Source organism: Zonotrichia albicollis, chromosome 2, assembly GCF_047830755.1.
Source record: "Zonotrichia albicollis isolate bZonAlb1 chromosome 2, bZonAlb1.hap1, whole genome shotgun sequence".
Lineage (NCBI taxonomy): Eukaryota > Metazoa > Chordata > Aves > Passeriformes > Passerellidae > Zonotrichia > Zonotrichia albicollis.
In genome coordinates, this window is record NC_133820.1 from 11522492 (window position 1) to 11542789 (window position 20298).

The following is a 20298-nucleotide window of genomic DNA, read 5'->3' on the forward strand; positions in this document are numbered from 1 at the left end:
ATTTGTCACCTTCTGGAGCGCCCAGATGTGCTGAGAAGCAGGGGTGTGCCATGTGTCTGCTGTGCAGGTGAGGAGCCCAGGCAGCACCAGGCCCTGCTGATACCTTTATCTGCCCCACACAGCCCCACTGCCCGGGCTATCAGAGCCTGCCTGGGGCTGCTGGAACCGCCTCTCCCACGGCCCAGAAATGGAAAAAATTAATAATGTCTCATAGAACCCTATGGTGAGAAGTTAAATGTGCCTGCAGATGTGAATGCCCCAAGGGGATCACGGTGATGGGCTCGTGCCACTGTGTCTGCAGTGAGATCACACAATGCCAAACTGGTTTGGCTGGGAGGGACCTTAAACCTCACCAGGGCCACCCCTGCCCTGGCAGGGACACCTCCCACTGTGCCAGGCTGCTCCAGCCCCAGTGCCCAGCCTGGCCTTGGGCACTGCCAGGGATGCAGGGGCAGCCCCAGCTGCTGTGGGCACCCTGTGCCAGGGCCTGCCCACCCTGCCAGAGAACAATTCCTCATTGCCAAGATCCCATCTCTACCCACAGGCAGTGGAAGCCATTCCCCCTTATCCTATGTCTGCCTCCCCATGTAAGAAGTCCCTCTCCAGCCTTCGCAGATCAATGGACCAGTATCAGTCTATAACTGGAAGATTTCAGAAGTCTGGATGAGACTTCTTGAACATCCCATAGACAGACCCAAAGCCATGGATTCAAGGAATCCAGGAATGGTTTGGGTTGGATAATCCCCCAGTTCCAGCTGCCTGCACTGGCAGAGACGCATTCTCCCACAGCAGGCTGCTCCAAGCCCCATCCAGCCTGGCCTGGAGCAATTCCATGTCCGTGGCTGTGTCTGGATGCCTGACAGCTCCAGCATCCTGGCTGTGCCTTGCTAAGCACAGGGCACAGCCTCACTGGAGGCCTGGAGACCAGGAAAACACCCGTGCAGGTGTCAGCCAGAGTCAGCCAAAAGCCTGCAGGCAGAGCTGGACCTGGTGGAAATGGATGCTGCTGCTGGGGCTGTGACAGGGCAGGGTCCTGCTGTCCTTGTGCAAGGCCTTTCACTCCCAGCAGAGAGAGACCCCTGAAGGGCTCACACTGGACACTCGTGGGCAGAGCGGAGGAGCCTGTTCACAGTGCAGCCCAGCCTGGCATCCCACACAGCTATTGCTGGAAACCTGGAGCTGGGAGGGCTTCTCCAGCCCCAGGGATCCTGGCATTCTGTCCCTTTCAGCTCAGGATATTCCAATGTTTCTATGATTCCATGGCATGAAGGTCAAGCTGCAGCAGTCAGAGCACGGTGACCTCTGATTCACCAGCACCATCCCTGCAAGTGTGCAAGGCCAGACAGGGCTTGGAGCAACCTGGGATAGTGGAAGGTGTTCTTGCCATGGGAAGGGGTAGAACAAGAGCTTTAAAGTGCTTTAAAGAGCTGTAAAGTCCTTTCCAAGGCAGAGAATTCTGTGATTCTAAAGCAGCTCTCAGAGGGGTCTGTGCCTGTTCAGGGATGGGTGCAATGTCCGTGCCTGTGGTGAGCAGCAGCCAGGGCTCTCAGAGAGAGATAAGCAGCTCCTGTGTCCTGGCCTGGCCCGTTAAGGGGCTCACAGGCTCTCCTCAATGACCACACCTCAGAGCAGAGTGACCACTGCACGGGACCCCGTTGGGGACCCCCGGCCGTCCCAGCCAATGGCCCCGCTGCAGGGGCCGGCCCGGGGCTGGCCCAGGCCATAAAACCCGGCCCAGGCTGGGCCCAGCTCAGCCCAGCGAGCCCCTGCAGCCACCATGGTGCACTGGTCAGCCGAGGAGAAGCAGCTCATCGCCGGCGTGTGGGCCAAGGTCAATGTGGAGGAATGCGGCGCCGAGGCCCTGGCCAGGTGGGTGCAGCTGCCCGGGGCCCTGCGCCACAGGGCAGCTCTGGCTGCGGCAGCCTCACCTGCCCGTGTCTCTCCCCAGGCTGCTGATCGTCTACCCCTGGACCCAGAGGTTCTTCTCTGACTTCGGCAACCTGTCCAGCCCCACGGCCATCATCGGCAACCCCAAGGTGCGTGCCCACGGCAAGAAGGTGCTCACCTCCTTCGGGGAGGCCATCAAGAACCTGGACAACCTCAAGGGCACCTACTCCAAGCTGTCCGAGCTGCACTGTGACAAGCTGCACGTGGACCCCGAGAACTTCAGGGTGAGCTGTGCTTGGAGCTTTGCTCTCTGTCCCTCCTTGCTCAGAGCCCCTCAGTGCCTGGGGGGTTTCCAACAGGCATCACTCACTTGTGTTTTAGTTACCAACCAGGACCTGGCTGCCTGGAGTGGGAGCTGGGGACAGGGCAAGGCTGGGAATTCCATAGTGCAGGGTAATACTGGGCTCTGGGCTGCAAGGACAAATGTGGTGACACACACAGGGGGATTCTCTAAAAGCCTGGGGGTCGTGCAGGCATGGCTGGAGAAAAGGAGCAGGATGTTGGCCTCTGCTCCAGCCCCTGTTTAAGCCTGGATTTGGGGATGTAGAAGGTGGGCCTGGCACTGGCCCTCAGCTGAAGTGGGTGTGGGGGTTCACAGCAGAAGGAGGAAAGGCAGAACAATGTCTAGTGTCTGGAGAATGTGTGAGGAGGCAGAGCTGGAGCGGGCGGGCACTCATGCCCACGGCCAGCACTGGGCTCTTGTCCTGCAGCTGGCAGAGCCTCCCTGGGCCCGGCCAAGCACCCACCGGTGGCTGAGCTCCCTGGTTCTGGTGCTGGGCAGGGCCAGGGCTGCCCAGCACTCACCTCATTTCCCTCCTGCCTTCCCCTGCAGCTGCTGGGTGACATCCTGGTCATCGTCCTGGCCGCCCACTTCACCAAGGACTTCACCCCTGCCTGCCAGGCCACGTGGCAGAAGCTGGTGGGGCTGGTGGCCCACGCCCTGGCCCGCAAGTACCACTGAGGCCTCGGGAGGCACTCGTGTCTGTAACGGGCAATAAAAACCTCATTTTCTGGAGTTCTTTGTGTCCTGTGTCTCTGTGGCTGCCCGTGGGCCCTGGGCCTCTCCTCCTGGGATATCTGCAAGGATATAAATTCACAGAAATTCACTGATTAGGCAGGAATTTACCCCTCCACAGTTTGCCACTGATGTATTAGGTTGATCAAAAGCATTTTCTGCATCAGTGACGGTGCAGGACTGGTGCATCTTGGTCAGAGTTTGGTATCTGAAATGTGTAAGATCCCAAGAGCAGGGGATGAAGGCAGCTCTCACACAGAGGGGTTAGAGTATTTTTTTGCTCATTTTGGCTTAATGAAGCACATATTTTCAGTGGAATAGAAAGATTCTATGTAAGCATCTCAGTTTCAACAATGTTTTTCCACGAACAGCGTACAAAGCAACAAGGAGAGACATGCTGGTGTTTTAGAAGGATGAAAGGTGTGTTTTGAATGATTTAGGAATAAATATTCAGCCTTTCTCCTGGTAGAGCAGGGCTGTGCATTCACCCCTCTACCCTGCACAGCCAGGCAGGCAAGGTCCAGCCCTGCCAGCAGCACCAAGGGGCTGGGGAAAACAATTGGGGAAAAAGCCCAAAATCCGAATCCAGCTTCCCTGCAGCACAGCTTCTCCTTTCACCAGCAGAGGGGATTTCAGCAGGAGGGCAGGAGGTGAGACTATTCCCCACGTGCTGCTCAGTTCAGAGCTGGGGAACTTTCCAGCACACAACGCCGGGTGGTGGGTGCACAGCAGCACCCTGGCCTGGCGGTGCCCTGGCTCGGTCAGCACCCAGAGCAGTGACTTTCCACCTCAGTGAATGATCTCATTGTGACCCTTCTCTGCTCCTCTCCTCTGGACACGTCCCAGTGGTGCTGTGGAGCATGTCCTGCTCTCTGACCAGCGCCTGGACAGTCCTGATGTCCAGGGCTAGGGACAGTGACAAGGGGTGGTGCCTGTGTCACAGAGCCAGCGTGTCCCCTTCTCCCAGGTGTGACAGAGCAAAGTCACAGCTACCACCAGCCCCCCTGACCCAAAAACAGGTCAGGAGAGTACAGGAGAGCCCTGGGTGCAGGATGCCCTGGAACCCTGGCAGTGCCCAAGGCCAGGTTGGACACTGGGGCTGGGAGCAGCCTGGGACAGTGGGAGATGTCCCTGCCATGGCAGGGGTGGCTCTGGGTGGGATTTAAGGTCCCTCCCAGTGCAAACCTTCTGGGATTTTAAAATAGGAACAAAGACACTCTCAGGACCTGCTGGATAAGACACAAGGCCCTGCACTCTCTGGAGGAGCGTGGAGGCTGGCCTGGCTCCAGAGCAGAGCCTGGGCACGGATGCCACTGGGCTGATAAGGGCTCTGTAAAGCTTGGCAGGGACACTGCTGCAATCAGGGACCAAGGAACTCTGCTTGGGGCAGGAGGGCCCTCACTGGAGCTGCCTGTGGCCCTCGTTGGGATGGTTTGTCTCCAAAGGGAAGGTCCTTGTCCATGGCAGGGGACAAGTGTGTGGCCAGGACCTGTTCCAGTAGAAGGTTCCCTGCCTGTGGCAGGGGGGTGGAATGAGATATCCTGAAGATCCCTTCCAACCTTAACCATTCCGTGATCCTGTGATTCGCGGAGTTCAGAGATCTTCCATCCACACCAAAGTGAACAGCCCTGGAAGGATGCAGGAGGGAAGGGTCCTGAGCATAGTGAAATCCACCCCAGGCTGAGGGCAGGGCCTGCTTTTCTGTCTGGGCACCAGCTGGGCATGAGCTGTCAGGTGCTGCTGGGCTTGCACTGGGGGAAGGAGATGTCCCTTTGACTCTGCAGACTCAAACAGAGCTACAGAAATTGCCCCTGCTCAGCACATTGAGATGAACATTTCCCCTCCCAGCCTGTGTCCCAGAGAGCTCCCTGAGCTCCCAAATCTCCCTGCCAGGCTGCTGCCCCCAAGGCAGAGAGCAGGGGATTTTCAAGCATACTGAGAATTAACTCTTTCTAATAAAATTGAATGCAGCACCAGGGCGAGCCCAAGGCTGGCACTGTCCGGGCTGTGCTTGCCTTTGGTCCTTGCCAGGTCTCTGCAGGCCTGCTGAGAGCTGGTGCAGCCCTGACCAGGCTCACCCACCCTGCCATCCTGGCAGGCCCCTGGGGCTGTGTGTGCCTCACTGGGACAGGTGATCCAGCCCCTCAGTGCCTCATGGCGCACGGTGCTGGGACCAGCGGCCACTGCTGCAAGCAGCCCCTGGGCCAGCCCAGCCCAGCACAGCACAGCACACTTCCTTCAGATTTCTCCATGCTCCATAATCCTCAAATTAAAAAGCCCTTGGAATTCTTTCTCAGGGTGTTTAAACTCATGATTTAGCTGGTGAGTGCCCTGAGGCTCTGGGTGCCTGGGGAAGCTGTGGCTGCCCTGGCAGTGCCCAGGGCTGGACTGGAGCAGCCTGGGACAGTGGAAGGGGTCCCTGCCATGGCAGGGATGGCACTCCATGGGCTTTAAAGAGCCTCCCAGCCCAGACTGCTGTGGGATTCCATGATTCCACGTGCAAAGCACCGTGAAGGATCACTGGGCAGAGGGGATGATGCCCCCCAGCAGGGACGCAGCCCTGAGCGCCCAGCGGGCCGGCAGCTCCCCCTGTGCTCGGGGCTGAGGTGATGCTTGTCCCCGCACAGACAAAGGGGGGACAGGGCCTCTCTCCCCCCTGGACAGCTGCCAAAGCCACTATCTCCCCTCCCCAGCCCCAAGCAGTGCCTCCGGGGACTGAGATTAGCCTGAGCCGTGTATAAAAATCCCCGGGGCAGCCTCGGCGGCCACGTCCTCGGCATTGTTCAGGGAAGCTCGGACAACCTTCTGCCAGCACCATGGTGAACTGGACAGCTGAGGAGAAGCAGCTCATCACCGGCCTCTGGGGCAAGGTCAACGTCGCCGAGTGCGGCGCTGAGGCCCTGGCCAGGTAAGTGCAGCTCCTGACCCATCCCTGCAGGGAAACTCTCCTGGAGTCACTCCTGCCCCTGCACTGCAGGGAATCATTACTGGAGTCACTCCTGCCCATGCAGGGAAACTCTCCTGGAGTCACTCCTGGAGTCACTCCTGCCCCTGCACTGCCGGGAATCACTCCTGTCGCTGGAATATCAATGGTTCTGTGTGTGTCTGTGTGTGTCTGTCCCTCCACCTCTCCCCAGGCTGTTAATCGTCTACCCCTGGACCCAGAGGTTCTTTGCCTCCTTTGGGAACCTGTCCAGCGCCACTGCTGTCACTGGCAACCCCATGGTCCGTGCCCATGGCAAGAAGGTGCTGACCTCCTTCGGGGAGGCCATCAAGAACCTGGATGGCATCAAGAAGTGCTTTGCTCCCCTGAGCAAACTGCACTGCGACAAGCTGCACGTAGACCCCGAGAACTTCAGGGTGAGCCATCTCAGCTCCAGTCTCGGCTGGGCACAGGGGCTGGGCTCAGAGGGGTCTGACAGTCCCTGAGACCTCGAGAGAAACCCAGGGCTGCCTGTGGAGGGCAGGGCAGAGGAGGGGAAAGGAGAGTCATATCTGGGGGGAGCAGAGAGGAGCTCTGGGGCTGGGGTCTGTGAGGGGAGGCAGAAATGCACGGAGCAGTGTGCCCTGCTCAGAAGAAACAGCCTGGAGCAGCCGCAGGGAAGGAGCTGGGATGGGGTTCAGAGGGAAGAGCTGGGCTTGGCTGTGAGGCAGTGGGTAAACCAGAAGGGAAAAAAGCACAGCCGCTCTGGCAGGAGGCTTCTGAGCCCGGGGACAGCCAGCGTGGGAGGGATGGGAAAGGAAAGGGTGAAGCCAGGGAGGGAGGACCCTGCAGAGCCGGCACAGGAAGGTGCTGGGGGAGGCTCCAGCACAGCCAGGGGTCCCTCTTGGCCAGACCCCGAGCTGTGCTGAGAGCCTGGTGCATGGATGGGGCCAGGAAAACCTGCTCCTTGCTGTGCTGTGAGCTGCCCAGAGAGCAGAGGGAGCACTGGGGAGGGTCTGGGGGCAGGACCATTGACAGATCCTGCTCCTGCTGGGGAGGGGTCTGGGGGCAGCACCACTGACAGATCCTGCTCCTGCTGGAGAGGGGTCTGGGGGCAGCAGCAGTGATAGATCCTGCTCCTGTTGGGGAGGGGTCTGGGAGCAGCAGCACTGACAGATCCTGCTCCTGCTGGGGAGGGGTCTGGGGGCAGCACCATTGATAGATCCTGCTCCTGCTGGGGAGGGTCTGGGGGGCAGCAGCACTGACAGATCCTGCTCGGGAGGGTCTGGGGGCAGCAGCACTGACAGATCCTGCTCCTGCTGGGGAGGGGTCTGGGGGCAGCACCATTGATAGATCCTGCTCCTGCTGGGGAGGGTCTGGGGGGCAGCAGCACTGACAGATCCTGCTCGGGAGGGTCTGGGGGCAGCAGCACTGACAGATCCTGCTCCTGCTGGGGAGGGGTCTGGGGGCAGCACCATTGATAGATCCTGCTCCTGCTGGGGAGGGGTCTGGGGGCAGCAGCAGTGATAGATCCTGCTCCAGCACCACTGACAGCTCTTGCTCCTGCTGGGGAGGGTCTGGGGGCAGCACCACCGACAGCTCTGCTCCCTCCCCGCAGCTCCTGGGTGACATCCTCATCGTGGTGCTGGCCGGACACTTCGGCAAGGACTTCACCCCCGAGTGCCAGGCTGCCTGGCAGAAGCTGGTGCGTGTGGTGGCCCACGCCCTGGCTCACGAGTACCACTGAGGAGCCTCCCTGCCTGGAGACACTCCTGGGGAATCTGCTCGGGTTCTGCTGGGCTCTAAGCACCCAATAAACACCAGCTGCTCCAGCCAACAGCAGATGTCTGCTTCTTTGTGGGAACGGGGAGGGAAGGACAGGGGCTGGGGGAGCCGATGCTCACAAATGGGATAACTGAGCCATGACTCCTTCATGCAAGTGAAACTTGTCTCAGATGGAGATCCCAGGGGGGTGTTCAGGACAAAACCCCAAAAAACAACAGAAAATACAAACAGGAATACTCTGGCACTTTTTGGAGACATCAAGTGACATTGCTCGGTTTAATGTTTGAAAACTTTCACAGAGTGAGTGGAGTAGAGCTGTACAGAAATGTGCAGCGGGAGAAGTGTCAGGGAGATTGGGGCCATGGCTTGCAACTTCCTGCACGTGGGGTTTTGTTGGCTTGGGGTTTTTTAAAACCCCAAGATTCTTAGGTTAACAAAGGCAGAAGGTAACAGACACAACCCTCAACACTTGTTTGGATGGGACTTGGAAAAAACCTGGGACAGTGGAAGGTGTCCCTGCAATGGCAGGGGATGGGATTGGATGAGATTTTGGGTCCTTTCCAGCCCAGCCCAGTGTGGGCTCTGTGATTCCATGAAACACCAGTGCTGCCTGCAGAGGGAACAGTGTCAGCTCCAGCCTGGCCAGGGTCCTTTGGCCTAGCCCCTCCTGCCTGCAGTGAGCAGGAGCGAACACAAATGCTGTGCTCCAAGGTCATGCAGACCCCAGCAGGGCATTCCCGTGCCCCATGAGCTCCATGCCTGCCTCTGGCACCCCCTCACCTGGGCACAGGAGCAGAAGAGCAGAGAGCCAGGTGCCTCTCCCAGCTCTCAGGGCACCACTGATCCTCAGGCTGCTGAACCCTGGGCCAGGCACTGTCAGCTCACATCTATGCACATGCTTTTTCTTCCTGGAAAGGAAGATGTTTATCTGTGCAGATGTTTTTTCTTCCTGGAAAGGGAGCTCAGGCCTTGGCAGGGGCTGCCCAGGGAGCTTTGCAGTGCCCATCCCTGCAGGTGTGCCCTGGAGGTGGCACTGAGTGCTCTGGGCTGTGCACAAGGTGCCCGTGGGGCACAGCTGGCACTGCATGGGCTGGCAGGGCTGTGCCAGCCCCAGGGATTTGGGGGTTGTGTGGGATCCCAGTAATCCCAGTGTTCCCACCTCTCCTCATGCCCTGTGAGCCCACAGGGAGCTGGTTTGCCCTGGGTTATAACACCTCCTTCCAGCCCTGCCTGACCTTTGCCAAGAGGATCTTGGGGACAGGAGCTCCCCTGGGCTGTGAGGCCTTGCCGTGGTTTCAGCAGTGTCATCCTGAAGTCAACCAAACTCCTAAAGAGCTGAAGGGAAAGCAAAGGGAGGCCAAAACCTGACAGGTCCTGCAGGAAGGGGAGAGGGAGAGCCTGGTGCATTCAGAGGGAGAACCCAGGAGCCCCAGGTTGGCATCTCCTGCCCCAGGGGCAGCCACGGGGCACCAGGGCTGGCACCTTCCCCAGAGGGGAGCTGCAGCAGAACGTGCCTGGGCCGTGCTGGGCGCTGTGGGAGATAACGGCCCCTGAGCAGGGCTGGGAACCGGGGGCGGCGGGCCAGGCAGGCAGGCCGGGGCTGGGCCGGGCACCCTGCCCTGGGCCCCACCCTGCGCGGGGCGATGCAGGGTCCCCTCCCCGTGCCAGGGCCCCCGGGCGCGGCCAATGACGGGGTGCAGGGGGCAGAGGAGGGGCCCCGCGCGGCCATAAAAGCGGGGCCGGGCAGCGGCTCCCCAGCGTGCGATCCCCGGGAGCAGAGCCTGAGTTCCTCCGTGCGACACGCAGCCCTCCTGCCGACACCATGGTGCAGTGGACAGCTGAGGAGAAGCAGTTCATCACCGGCCTCTGGGGCAAGGTCAACGTGGCCGAGTGCGGCGGCGAGGCCCTGGCCAGGTATGTGCAGCTCCAGACTGCCCCTGCCCCTGCAGAGGGAACTCCGGCCATGGGAGCACTGATGTGACCCTGTCTGTCTGTCCGTCTCTCCCCAGGCTGCTGATCGTCTACCCCTGGACCCAGAGGTTCTTTGCTTCCTTCGGGAACCTGTCCGGTGCCACCGCCATCGTTGGCAACCCCAAGGTGCAGGCCCATGGCAAGAAGGTGCTGACCTCCTTCGGGGAGGCCGTCAAGAACCTGGATGGCATCAAGAACACCTTCTCCGCGCTGTCCGAGCTGCACTGCGACAAGCTGCACGTGGACCCCGAGAACTTCAGGGTGAGTCCTGCCCTGCGTGCCCTCCCCAGAGCAGGGGGTGCCCCCAGCCTGATCCCCACCACGAGAGGGGTTTGCCCAGCAGGGCAGTGCCAGAGGGAGAGGGGCTGGGCTGGCATGGGGTGAGGTGCAGAGGGACAGGCAGGGAAGGGACCCAGTGCAGCCGCGGGAGGTGACAGGGGCTGTGGGCAGGGGGCAGGGGAGGATGTGGTTCCAGTGAGGGAATGGAGGGGGACAACAAAGTGAGAGCAGTTGTTGAGCAGGAAGAGCCAAAGGGGAAGAGAGAAGGAGCAAGAGCAAAGTTTGGCACAGAGGAGAACAGAGAGATGAGTGAGGAGCAGGAGATGGCAGCTGGATGCCAGGAGTCAAAGAAGATCTACAGAGAGAAAACTTGGGCTGGGAGTGTCTCAGTGGGGAATTAACCCCACCATTTGTCCCTGGGCTGGGGCTGACAGAAATACCCCTGTGTCAGTATGAGCTCCTTGTTTGTGCTCTGTGGGGCCAAGTGCTGTCTCCTGATGCACTGGGAGCTCAGCCGGGTCTTCTGCTTGAGAGAAGCCAGAAAGGACAAACTAAAATTTACTCCAAAATACTCTGGAGAATTTTTGGCTTTGGTAGCAGGATTTAGAGCAAGAGCAGAGACCAGGTTTAAGATGCAGGTTAGAAAGCACTAACTGGGGGAGGTTTTTAAGGCTGCAGATTTCCTGTAGGTTTCCCTGGGTGCAGTGTGAGTGCTTGTGTGGGGCTATGCTAAGCCGAGGCTGCTCTCGTCCCCACAGCTCCTGGGTGACATCCTGGTCGTCGTCCTGGCCGCCCACTTCGGCAAGGACTTCACTCCCGAGTGCCAGGCTGCCTGGCAGAAGCTGGTGCGTGTGGTTGCCCACGCCCTGGCCCGCAAGTACCACTGAGGAGCCGCGGCAGCGCGCAGCACCCGCTGCCCGACTGCTTCTAACAGCCAAATAAAGCTCATCCTGTGAACTCTGCCTGCTCGTGTGTCCCTCGGGGCAGCCGGGGCTGGGGGGCACGGCTGGCTGCGCACAAAATGCCCCTGCCTTCCTTCTGGCTGGGTCTGGTGGTGCCTGTGGGATTGCCCTCTGGAAATTGTGCTTGCGGGATGTGGGGTTGGTAGAGTGCGGGGTCACACTGGGGGCTTTGCAAGGAGAACTGCTCAGAATTTTACTGTTAAACCTGCATGTCTCTCCTAGACAAGGGAAACTGAGAGATTCATGTTTATTGGGGGGGAAGATAAAGTCCTGCCACTCCCGGGGTCACACCAGGGCCTTTGCACAGAGAGCTGCTCAGAGTTTTACTGTAAAACCTGCGTGTCTCTCCTAGAGCTGGGAAATTGAGAGATTCATGTTTTTTGAGGGGGAAGATATGGGGTTGATAGAGTCCTGCCACCCCCGGGGTCACACTGGGGGCTTTGCAAGGAGAACTGCTCAGAATTTTACTGTTAAACCTGCATGTCTCTCCTAGACAAGGGAAACTGAGAGGATTCATGTTTTTCGAGGGGGAAGATAAACAAATGGAAGACTTTAATCTAGCCTGGCTCATCCCTGGCATAAAACCTACCCAAAATCAGCTGAGTCACACAGGCCCAGCAGCCAGCTGGGTGGGAGCAGGTTTTAGATAAACGTTTTGCTATCAAGGCCTGAGCAGACTTTGTTTATTCACATCCCTCCCACCCTGTGCCGCCCACTCTGCAATTGGGGGGGCCCCATTCTGCCAAGAGCAGGGACTTAATTTCCTGGATGGGAGTTTTGGGTGGGTCTGGGTGTCTGCAGAGCAGGGCTCTTTGGGTAGGGTTTGTTCTTGGCATGGGAAGCACATCTGAACGCAGCATGACGAGGCAGAAGCGATGCTTGGCCCAAAGGATGTGCCCCTTCTAAGGGGAAATGCTGGGCAAAGCTATTCCAAGCAGGGTTTGTGGCAGCCAGGTTGCACTGTGCTCTGTCTCTGCCTCACCCACACCTCTGGGCACTCACTCTCTGCCCCTGACCCGCAGGAAGGTGTGAGAAGCCCCCGTGACCCATAAATGCCCTTTCTCAGTCACGACACCCAAAGAAAGAGGCATTTTGTTCTGCTGGCAGGGTACACACTGAGAGGGAGAGAAGATGATTCACAGCAAGTTCCAAAGTTTTTTTTTTTCCTGCAGGGAGACTGGGCAGGCACAGAGTCACCAAACCCCCAAGTATTTAATGACTTTTCATAGGTTTCATGGCAGATATGAGTGGTGATTGTTCATGGGCTTCAGGCAGAAAGGAGGGAGCTGTGAGGATGAGCAGGTCTCCTCCTGTCAGCATGTCTGGGGAGGAAAAGGACAGCAGAGCTGGACAGGGGCTGGGGACAAGGCCTGCAGGGACAGCACCCAGGGAATGGCTGCCAGTGCCAGAGGGCAGGGCTGGGTGGGATCTAGGCAATGAGGAATTGTTCCCTGATTTGGGAACAATTCCTCATTGCCCAGGATTTGGGGTCCCTCCATCCCAACCCACTCCATCATTCCGCGATCCCAGAGCCCGAGCAGGCCCCAAGGCTCTGGCATTCCCTGAGGCACAGCAGGATGGGAGCAGCCCTCAGTGCTGCTGCCCTGTGGCCTCACTCCCACCTCCCTTCCCACCTGCTCCGAGTGCCCCCAGCACACCCATCCTGCGGGGCGCCCTCTCCCCTTGCTGCTTTCCCTGCTCCCATTCCATGGTGCCAGAGCGTCCCCGTGGGTGCCAGCACCCCTTGGGCGGTGCCCAGAGCAGCCCTGGCAGCACCCAGCTCCTGTGGGGGCTGATAAGGGCTGCAGGAGGGTGGGCAGCCCTGGCAGCCTTTTCCCTGCCCATCCCCTCTTCCTGCCCCTGCCAGGCTGAGCTCGGCTTCATTTGCCATCGTGGTCCAGCCCCGAGCTCTGGGGACTGGATTGTCTGGAGAAAAGGCAAATGTAAGCACATCTAATGACGATTATTCATTCCTATTCCACTCAAAAGAGTCTACAACTAGTGGAGGGGAAAGATATTGTCAGGCTGGAGAGCTCCCTTGCTATTTGCTTTCTTTTAATTGCTTCTCCTGCCACATTTTCAGTGCAGAAGACACTGAGCAGGAGATGGTCCCTGGAGGAAGTGCTGATGTGTGAGAGGAGCTTGGTCAGCCCTGCAGCTCTGCTGCAGCCTGGTCATGCCCTCACCCACCATCCCCAGTCTGCAGGACACAGCAGCTCTTCCTCAGCCCAGCCAAACCCTCTGGGAAACAACAGGAGAACAGTGCACTGACCCTGGCACCTTGACATCAAACCCTGCTCTTCCTCAGCCCAGTCAAACCCTCTGGGAAACAACAGGAGAACAGTGCACTGACCCTGGCACCTTGGCATCAAACCCTGTGCTGATTTCGGCAAGAATGGTGTTACCCGGGGCTTTGTGCAGAAAACAAAAGAGGAAATCTCCCCGGGGCACTGCTCCTGGTGAGGGGGCTGCACCCCTGGCAGCTCCAGGGTGTGCCAGGGCAATCCAAACCTCTCCCCCAGGAGCGCCTGGCCTGGCTGAAAGGGGCATGGGGAACTGGGGCTCCCCCACCACCTGGACATCCCTGAGCTGAGCCTGTGCAGGTTTTAGGGCCCACAGCAGAACCTGCAGCAGCAAACCCGTGTTCCAAGGTTGTGTCACTGCTCCTCAGGGATGTGCTGAAGGCAGGAATGGGTGATGCTGCTTGGTCCCTGCTCCTGCCCACAGCACTGCAGGCTCATCCTGGCACAGCTGATGGGACAACAGCTGGGTGGGCCTCAGGCAGCATGGGTGAGCTCATGGTCCTTCCAACCCAAACCATTCTGACACTCTGTCTTAGAATATCTCCAATTGGAAAGGACCTACCATGCTAATTGATGTCCAGCTCAGAAGCTGGACACCTAAGTCCAACTAAAATTCCTCCTTCTCTGAAAGACACAAATAAATCAGAGGTCAAGTTCTGTTACAGGAGAAGGATATTGGGGTTAATACAGATTTGGCAGCAGAGCCTGAGCATCCTCTGAGCAGCTCCAGCAGAGCTCCAGGTGGTGCAAGGACACCCAAGCCCTTGGGCAGGGCAGGACCTGCAGGGTTTGCTGGTGGTAAACCCCTCTGCGTGGGTCTGCATTTGGAGCATTCAGCACCTCACTGATGCCAGGCAGAGCCCAGTGTGCAGAGAGCTGGGGCACGAGCTCACAGGAGCCAGCCCTGAGCCCCTGCCCATGCCCAGTGCGGATGGAGCCCCTGCCCACGGGCAGTGGGGATGGAGCACTGCTGGGGCTCCTGCAGCCCCTGCTCTGCATGGCCACACTGGAATGAGAAGGAGCCGCCCCACAGAGATGGGATAAAGCCTCACAGAGGATAAAGCTCTGGTGCTCAGGATAACCAGAAGCACCTCTCGGAGGGGTCTGTGCCTGCTCAGGGATGGGTGCAATGTCCATGCCTGTGGTGAACAGCAGCCAGGGCTCAGCAGCCAGGGCTCTCAGAGAGAGATAAGCAGCTCCTGTGTCCTGGCCTGGCCCGTTAAGGGGCTCACAGGCTCTCCTCAATGACCACACCTCAGAGCAGAGTGACCACTGCACGGGACCCCGTTGGGGACCCCCGGCCGTCCCAGCCAATGGCCCCGCTGCAGGGGCCGGCCCGGGGCTGGCCCAGGCCATAAAACCCGGCCCAGGCTGGGCCCAGCTCAGCCCAGCGAGCCCCTGCAGCCACCATGGTGCACTGGTCAGCCGAGGAGAAGCAGCTCATCGCCGGCGTGTGGGCCAAGGTCAATGTGGAGGAATGCGGCGCCGAGGCCCTGGCCAGGTGGGTGCAGCTGCCCGGGGCCCTGCGCCGCAGGGCAGCCCTGGCTGCGGCAGCCTCACCTGCCCGTGTCTCTCCCCAGGCTGCTGATCGTCTACCCCTGGACCCAGAGGTTCTTCTCTGACTTCGGCAACCTGTCCAGCCCCACGGCCATCATCGGCAACCCCAAGGTGCGTGCCCACGGCAAGAAGGTGCTCACCTCCTTCGGGGAGGCCATCAAGAACCTGGACAACCTCAAGGGCACCTACTCCAAGCTGTCCGAGCTGCACTGTGACAAGCTGCACGTGGACCCCGAGAACTTCAGGGTGAGCTGTGCTTGCAGGCCCAGCCAGGCCTGGCTGCTCTGCCCAGGGACATTCCTGGGGCTGCTGGGGAACAATCCCTGTGGAGAGAGGCCATGGTTTGTACAAGGGTTTTACAATGGTGTCTGTGACTTTCTCCCTCAAAAGTCCCATCTTTAGTGCCAGCACAGCACAAGGGAGGGGCAGGTATGGAGGGAACACCTGGAGCAGCTGGTGTTATCTGCAGGAGGGATGGTTACCTGAGGAGATCTGGTGGGGAACAGCCGCAGGATAACCTGGCTCAGAGCAGAGGGAAGCTCAGCAGAGCATTTCAGGAAATCCAAGTTTCACAGCAAGACAGGCAGAACCAAGCAACAGGGTCCTGCCTTGCCCAGCACGGGGCATGGCACACTCCCTCCTCCAACACTTCTAATTTAAAAAGGATCATTCTTTTCTTTTATGTCTAAAGACAAAAAGGAAAAAAAAAGTTGTGTTTTTCAGGGTGGGTTTCAGGCCAAACCCAAATGCTTCAGCATTCCTAAAATGGGGAACTAGTTTGAGGTTCTTTCTTTCTGGTTTTGTTTTGTTTTATTTTTAAGAATGAAACAAATATTGTTTTCCCAAACCCCAGAGCTGTCTGTGGTCTCTGCTGTGGCAGGGAGCAGGGAGTGAGCCATGCCCCTAGCCAGGGCTGTTGAGGAAGAGGAGGAGGAGGAGGAGTGTGCAGGGTGTGGGAGCCATTCCGGAGGGCAATTCTGCCTCGGGGAGAAGCTGGGGGAGGAAAACAGGGCTGCAGGAGGGGTCTGGGGGGGACAGGGACTGGGGAGGGGGAAAATCTGCACAGAAACACCAGGGACACACAAAGGACGAGCTGCTGCTGCTGAGGGGGTTCCAATGCCAGCAGAGCCTTGGTGACAGCAGGACTGGCCGGTCAGCCCCAGCTGGGACAGGCCGAGCTGCTGGCTCTGCTCCGGGGCTGGGGCTGAGCAGGGGCTGACCAGCAGCCCTGTCTGACCAGCAGCTCCCACAGCACTGACCCACCTGTCCCTCTCTCCTCAGCTCCTTGGGGACATCCTTGTCATCGTCCTGGCGTCCCACCTGGGCAGGGATTTCAGCCCTGTGTGCCAGGCTGCCTGGCAGAAGCTCGTGGGTGTGGTGGCCCACGCCCTGGCCCACAAGTACCACTGACCAGCCTGGGGAGAGCTGGAGCCCCTGACCCCGATAAACCCTCTGATGAACCCCCTGATAAATCCTGCAATGAGCCCTGCCATGAACCCTCCAATAAACCTGTTTGTCAGCTCCTGCAGTGTCCGTGTGTCTGTGCTGGGCATGGAGGGCTGGGCTGGGACTGCAGGGTCACCCACCAGTGACCCCCAGGCTGGGGCTGGGACAGCCCAGGGTCCCCAAACCCTGCAGGGCTCCAGCAGAGCTGCAGAGGGACTGGGGACAAGGATGCAGGGACAGCACCCAGGGAATGGCTGCCAGTGCCAGAGGGCAGGGCTGGCTGGGATCTTGGCAATGAGGAAGTGTTCCCTGGCAGGGTGGGCAGGCCCTGGCACAGGGTGCCCAGAGCAGCTGGGGCTGCCCCTGCATCCCTGGCAGTGCCCAAGGCCAGGCTGGGTACTGGGGACAGTGGGAGGTGTCCCTGCCATGGCAGGGGGGGCACTGGGTGGGATTTGGGGTCCCTCCAGCCCAAACCAGTCGGGGGTTTTCGTGGTGGGCTCCAGGAGGAGAGGTGCCATCTCCCACGGCTGTGATTTCTATAATTTAACACTTTCCCAGTGCATTTCCCTACTCATTTTGCCACAGAGCAATCCTGCTTTCCTGAGTTCTTCTCAGTCATTACTCTCTGCTGCTGTTGTGGACGTTCCCTTCCTTTCTGTCCCAGGCAGCAGCATGTGCAGCTCATTCATCACAGCTTTGTGATGCTGTGGGAGTACAATCCATCATCCCGCTGGGCTGAACGTCCCACCATTCCTGAGCTGCATTCAGAGGGACTCAGGAGTGTTCCACCCTTTCTAAATCAGACTTGAAGCAAATCTGTGCTGACTGCAACTCCCGGCATCTTTTAGAGAATTTTTATTCAAAGGTTAGTCAGGAGCAGGTGAACCAGGGGACTATCACATGTAATTATTTTTATCTTGGCCTTATCCCCACACTTATCAAAATTGCTGGAGCAGATAAAGTCCCCAGTTCACTCCTTAGCACAAGCCAGAAATACTCTTTAGGCAGCTCTGTGCTGCCCCTGCCGGGTTATTCTCACGTATTTATAGGCAGGATTTGCACCTCTCAGGGAAATTCTGTGAGGAGTGGCAGCTCAGGGGCATTTCAGGAGCTGAGCTGGTGGGGCTGGACTGCAATGCCAGCACCAGCTGCCCTGGGATGTGCGTGCTGTGTTTGGCACTGCTGCAGGAGGGCACTGCCACTGCGCTGCTCCGATGGTTAAAACATGCCTCACGGCCTTGGGAGGTAAATAAAGATGTTGTTTTCTCCAGGAACTGCGTGGAAATTCCCGACTGCCCAGAGAATCTCTGCTCCTGCAGGGCCTGTTTCAGCTTTTGATGCTGTGTCATGCCTTGGGGATATTTGGACAGAAAATCTCCTTGCCTGTGTCCTTGCAGCTTCCATGGGATGCTCTCAATGCCCCTGGACAGAGCAGCAGGTGAGGCTGCAGGGAGGGCACCTGCAGCATCCCAACCTTTTCCCTGTCACTGCCACTCTCTGGTGTCATGGCAACACAGCAGAGCTGCAAACCCCTCAGAAACAGCATGGGGATGTGAAAAGGTTTCTGATCCCTCGGTGGCTTTGGAGGAAGGAAGGTTGGAGGCCCCAGAGGGACCTGTCAGAGCTGATTTGCCTCATTGTTCCACCCCCGTGCCTCCTCCCCTCTGTCAGTGCCCTTCCAGCCCAAATTCTCTGCAGCAGAGACCCACACACTGCAGCAATCACTTTTCTGAGCTGCTGCTGAGCTTCTCTCCTGCCCCTGAGTCTCACCTGACTTGGGGTGAGTGCAGGATCTCACTGCCTGCACAGTGACCCAGAGACCAGACCCTCCTGCTCTTTGAGTTTGTTTGCAGTGTTTGCATGGCATCTCCCTCTGATGCCTCAGGTTTGGCTTTTCTATTTTTCACATTCTGTGCTGCTTTAGTGTGTGGGTCTGGGTTCATGTTAGGGGTTGGTGAGCTCTGTGCACAGAGCAGGGACACAAAACAATTCCTGCTCCAGCTGGGCACCAAGGACAAATGACCCAAATCTCAGCCCAGGAGCACAAACCCCGTGGGCTGGAGAGAGGAAAACAAGCAGGGTGGGACTGCCTGGGCTGAAGCTGGGATGGGACAATGAACTGCAAGGTGCAAATGGAGCAGAACTGATCCCAGGGACAGAGCCCGTGCCCGGCCGTGCATTTTGGGGCCATTTTGGTTCATCTTGGGTGCAGCCCTGGCTGGGCTGTGGTGCTGCCCAAGGTGCATCCATGGAGGAGATGCTGTGAATGAATCCCTGCTTTATTCTGGAGCTCTGCCCAGCCTCTGCTCTGGGTCAGCCTCACAGGGCATCCCCTGCACCTCTCTTTGCCCAGCTGAGGGCTGCTGTGCACACAGAGCACCCCACTCCTTCTCCTCAGCCTCCCCAGCCCTCTCTGCACAAAGCTCTGCCACGTAAAACCTGTCTCTTGTCCAGCTCTTGTCCAAGCCTGACTCTTGCCAAGCACGTGGAGAAGGGAGCGTGAGGCTCCTGCGGTGACCCCAGTCCCAGAGCCACTGAGGCTGGAAAAGCCCCCCAGGCTCACGGAGCCCCAGCTGTGACTGTGAAAAATGCCTATTTTATGATTGGCTTTTGGCAAATATTCAAATGAATATTAGATGTGTTGTGTTAGAAAGTTATGCTGTATTAATTACGTACTGTGTCAAATACAGTTTTAGGTTATAACAAAATGTTAAAATAGAAACTCTGCTATGTAAGATACTTTTTTGCTAAAAAAGGACTCACACCAGATAGCAGCCACAGGACACCTGAATCTTTCAGAGAAAGAGAATTTATTGCTCCATTATCAGAAGAAATGAACTTCTTCCTGCCTCACTCTGCCCTGGAGACGCCGTCAGGATTCAGAGGAAGGAGCTGACACTGCTCAGCCAGAATCCTGTGTTTGAATGGAATTTATGCATCATGGATGAGGTGTATGAATATGCAACAGGTTATTGTTTTTAAGGGTTAATCCTCTGTTAATGTGGGTCCTTTTTCGGGCTTGTGTTGCCCAGAACAGGTACCCAGGCATCCACAACTCTTTGTATTTATGGTCTCATATTGTCCTAATCCAAATTGTCCAAATTATTATTACCCTAATTGTATTGCTATTTTTATAACCATTTTATTACCATTAAACTTTTAAAACATTAAAACCAAGTGATTGGTGTTTTTCAGAGTGCCCCAGCAGCTCTGGCCTCACTGGCTCTGGCTGGGAGGGCTGGGGCTGCCCAGGCCTGAGGGTCAGCACAGCAGCACCCAAGCTGGGGACTCAGCCTGTGCCTGGCACCCACTGTGGCACTGCCTGGCACCCAGCGCTGCTGTGTCCCACGGGCACAGGCAGGAGGGCTGAGCAGTGCCCCTGGCTGGACCTGGCTGGGCACACCATGAGTGGGCAGGATCTATGCCCTGGGCACACCGTGGGTGTGGGTCACAGCTGCCCTCTGTGTTTCTGTAGGGCTGTTAAAGCCTCATTTCCACATGGAACATGGGCTCCCTTCTGCTGCACCAAGCTCAGTGCAGCCCCAACACCCCTTCTGCTGCTGTCTCTACTCTAAACCAATCCACAAGTGCCAACATCCCAGCAGGAGATGGAGGACAAGAAGAAGAAGGAGAAGAAGGAGGACAGGACACGTCCAGATTCCTCCATCTTGCCTCTTGAACCCCCATTCTAAATCCCCAAAATTCTACATTTTCACCCTGTGACAAATTCACTATCATTTCTATTCAAACCCTTGTGACCTGTAACTCCTCACACAAAGCTGGGAATTGTTTCCATGGGCTAAAATCAAAGGCACAGGTGTCTGTGACTCTGTGCCAGGGTCTCTGAGCCCCTGGCAGGGTCTGGAGCCATCCAGGGCAGCCAGAGGGATGTCCTGGGCTCTGACATGCTGGGAGCCCCCTGCTCCTTGCTCTGGCCTGCCTGGCCCAGAGGAGAACCCTGTGCACACACCAGGACCTGGCTTGGGGTCACCTGGAGATGTCCTTGCCCTGGAGACCTGGGTGTGGGGTCAGTGCTTTGTGGAGGAGGTTCCTGGATCCCTGCTGGGTGGGTGCTGTGAGCCCATCTTCTCTGCTGGCAGGGAGCCCCAT

At 58.1% G+C, this 20298-nt stretch overlaps 4 protein-coding genes across 4 annotated transcripts; all 4 read left to right on the forward strand.

Annotated features, from left to right (window-relative positions):
* Positions 1-998: 998 nt before the first annotated feature.
* LOC141727170 (hemoglobin subunit rho) lies at positions 999-2962 on the forward strand. The gene is made up of 3 exons (XM_074533210.1): positions 999-1869; positions 1949-2171; positions 2780-2962. The coding sequence occupies exons 1-3, from the start codon at positions 1778-1780 to the stop codon at positions 2906-2908; spliced, it is 444 nt and encodes a 147-aa protein (XP_074389311.1). The 5' UTR covers positions 999-1777; the 3' UTR covers positions 2909-2962.
* Positions 2963-5712: 2750 nt separating this feature from the next.
* On the forward strand, positions 5713-7724 carry LOC102060532 (hemoglobin subunit beta). Its single transcript, XM_005497006.2, has 3 exons — positions 5713-5870; positions 6100-6322; positions 7504-7724. The coding sequence occupies exons 1-3, from the start codon at positions 5779-5781 to the stop codon at positions 7630-7632; spliced, it is 444 nt and encodes a 147-aa protein (XP_005497063.2). The 5' UTR covers positions 5713-5778; the 3' UTR covers positions 7633-7724.
* A 1685-nt stretch (positions 7725-9409) lies between these two features.
* LOC102075435 (hemoglobin subunit beta) lies at positions 9410-10877 on the forward strand. Its single transcript, XM_005497005.4, has 3 exons — positions 9410-9584; positions 9680-9902; positions 10679-10877. Exons 1-3 carry the CDS (start codon positions 9493-9495, stop codon positions 10805-10807), a joined length of 444 nt encoding a protein of 147 aa, XP_005497062.1. The 5' UTR covers positions 9410-9492; the 3' UTR covers positions 10808-10877.
* A 3474-nt stretch (positions 10878-14351) lies between these two features.
* LOC141727177 (hemoglobin subunit epsilon-like) lies at positions 14352-18119 on the forward strand. Its single transcript, XM_074533220.1, has 3 exons — positions 14352-14686; positions 14766-14988; positions 16024-18119. The coding sequence occupies exons 1-3, from the start codon at positions 14595-14597 to the stop codon at positions 16150-16152; spliced, it is 444 nt and encodes a 147-aa protein (XP_074389321.1). The 5' UTR covers positions 14352-14594; the 3' UTR covers positions 16153-18119.
* The last annotated feature ends 2179 nt before the right edge of the window (positions 18120-20298 follow it).

Coding starts and splice junctions, on each gene's coding strand:
- LOC102075435 (XM_005497005.4), top strand. CDS start 9,493: ATGGTGCAGTGGACAGCTGAGGAGAAGCAGTTCATCACCGGCCTCTGG. Junction 9,585..9,679: donor GGCGGCGAGGCCCTGGCCAG/GTATGTGCAGCT, acceptor GTCTCTCCCCAG/GCTGCTGATCGTCTACCCCT. Junction 9,903..10,678: donor TGGACCCCGAGAACTTCAGG/GTGAGTCCTGCC, acceptor TCGTCCCCACAG/CTCCTGGGTGACATCCTGGT.
- LOC102060532 (XM_005497006.2), top strand. CDS start 5,779: ATGGTGAACTGGACAGCTGAGGAGAAGCAGCTCATCACCGGCCTCTGG. Junction 5,871..6,099: donor GGCGCTGAGGCCCTGGCCAG/GTAAGTGCAGCT, acceptor ACCTCTCCCCAG/GCTGTTAATCGTCTACCCCT. Junction 6,323..7,503: donor TAGACCCCGAGAACTTCAGG/GTGAGCCATCTC, acceptor CCCTCCCCGCAG/CTCCTGGGTGACATCCTCAT.
- LOC141727177 (XM_074533220.1), top strand. CDS start 14,595: ATGGTGCACTGGTCAGCCGAGGAGAAGCAGCTCATCGCCGGCGTGTGG. Junction 14,687..14,765: donor GGCGCCGAGGCCCTGGCCAG/GTGGGTGCAGCT, acceptor GTCTCTCCCCAG/GCTGCTGATCGTCTACCCCT. Junction 14,989..16,023: donor TGGACCCCGAGAACTTCAGG/GTGAGCTGTGCT, acceptor CTCTCTCCTCAG/CTCCTTGGGGACATCCTTGT.
- LOC141727170 (XM_074533210.1), top strand. CDS start 1,778: ATGGTGCACTGGTCAGCCGAGGAGAAGCAGCTCATCGCCGGCGTGTGG. Junction 1,870..1,948: donor GGCGCCGAGGCCCTGGCCAG/GTGGGTGCAGCT, acceptor GTCTCTCCCCAG/GCTGCTGATCGTCTACCCCT. Junction 2,172..2,779: donor TGGACCCCGAGAACTTCAGG/GTGAGCTGTGCT, acceptor CTTCCCCTGCAG/CTGCTGGGTGACATCCTGGT.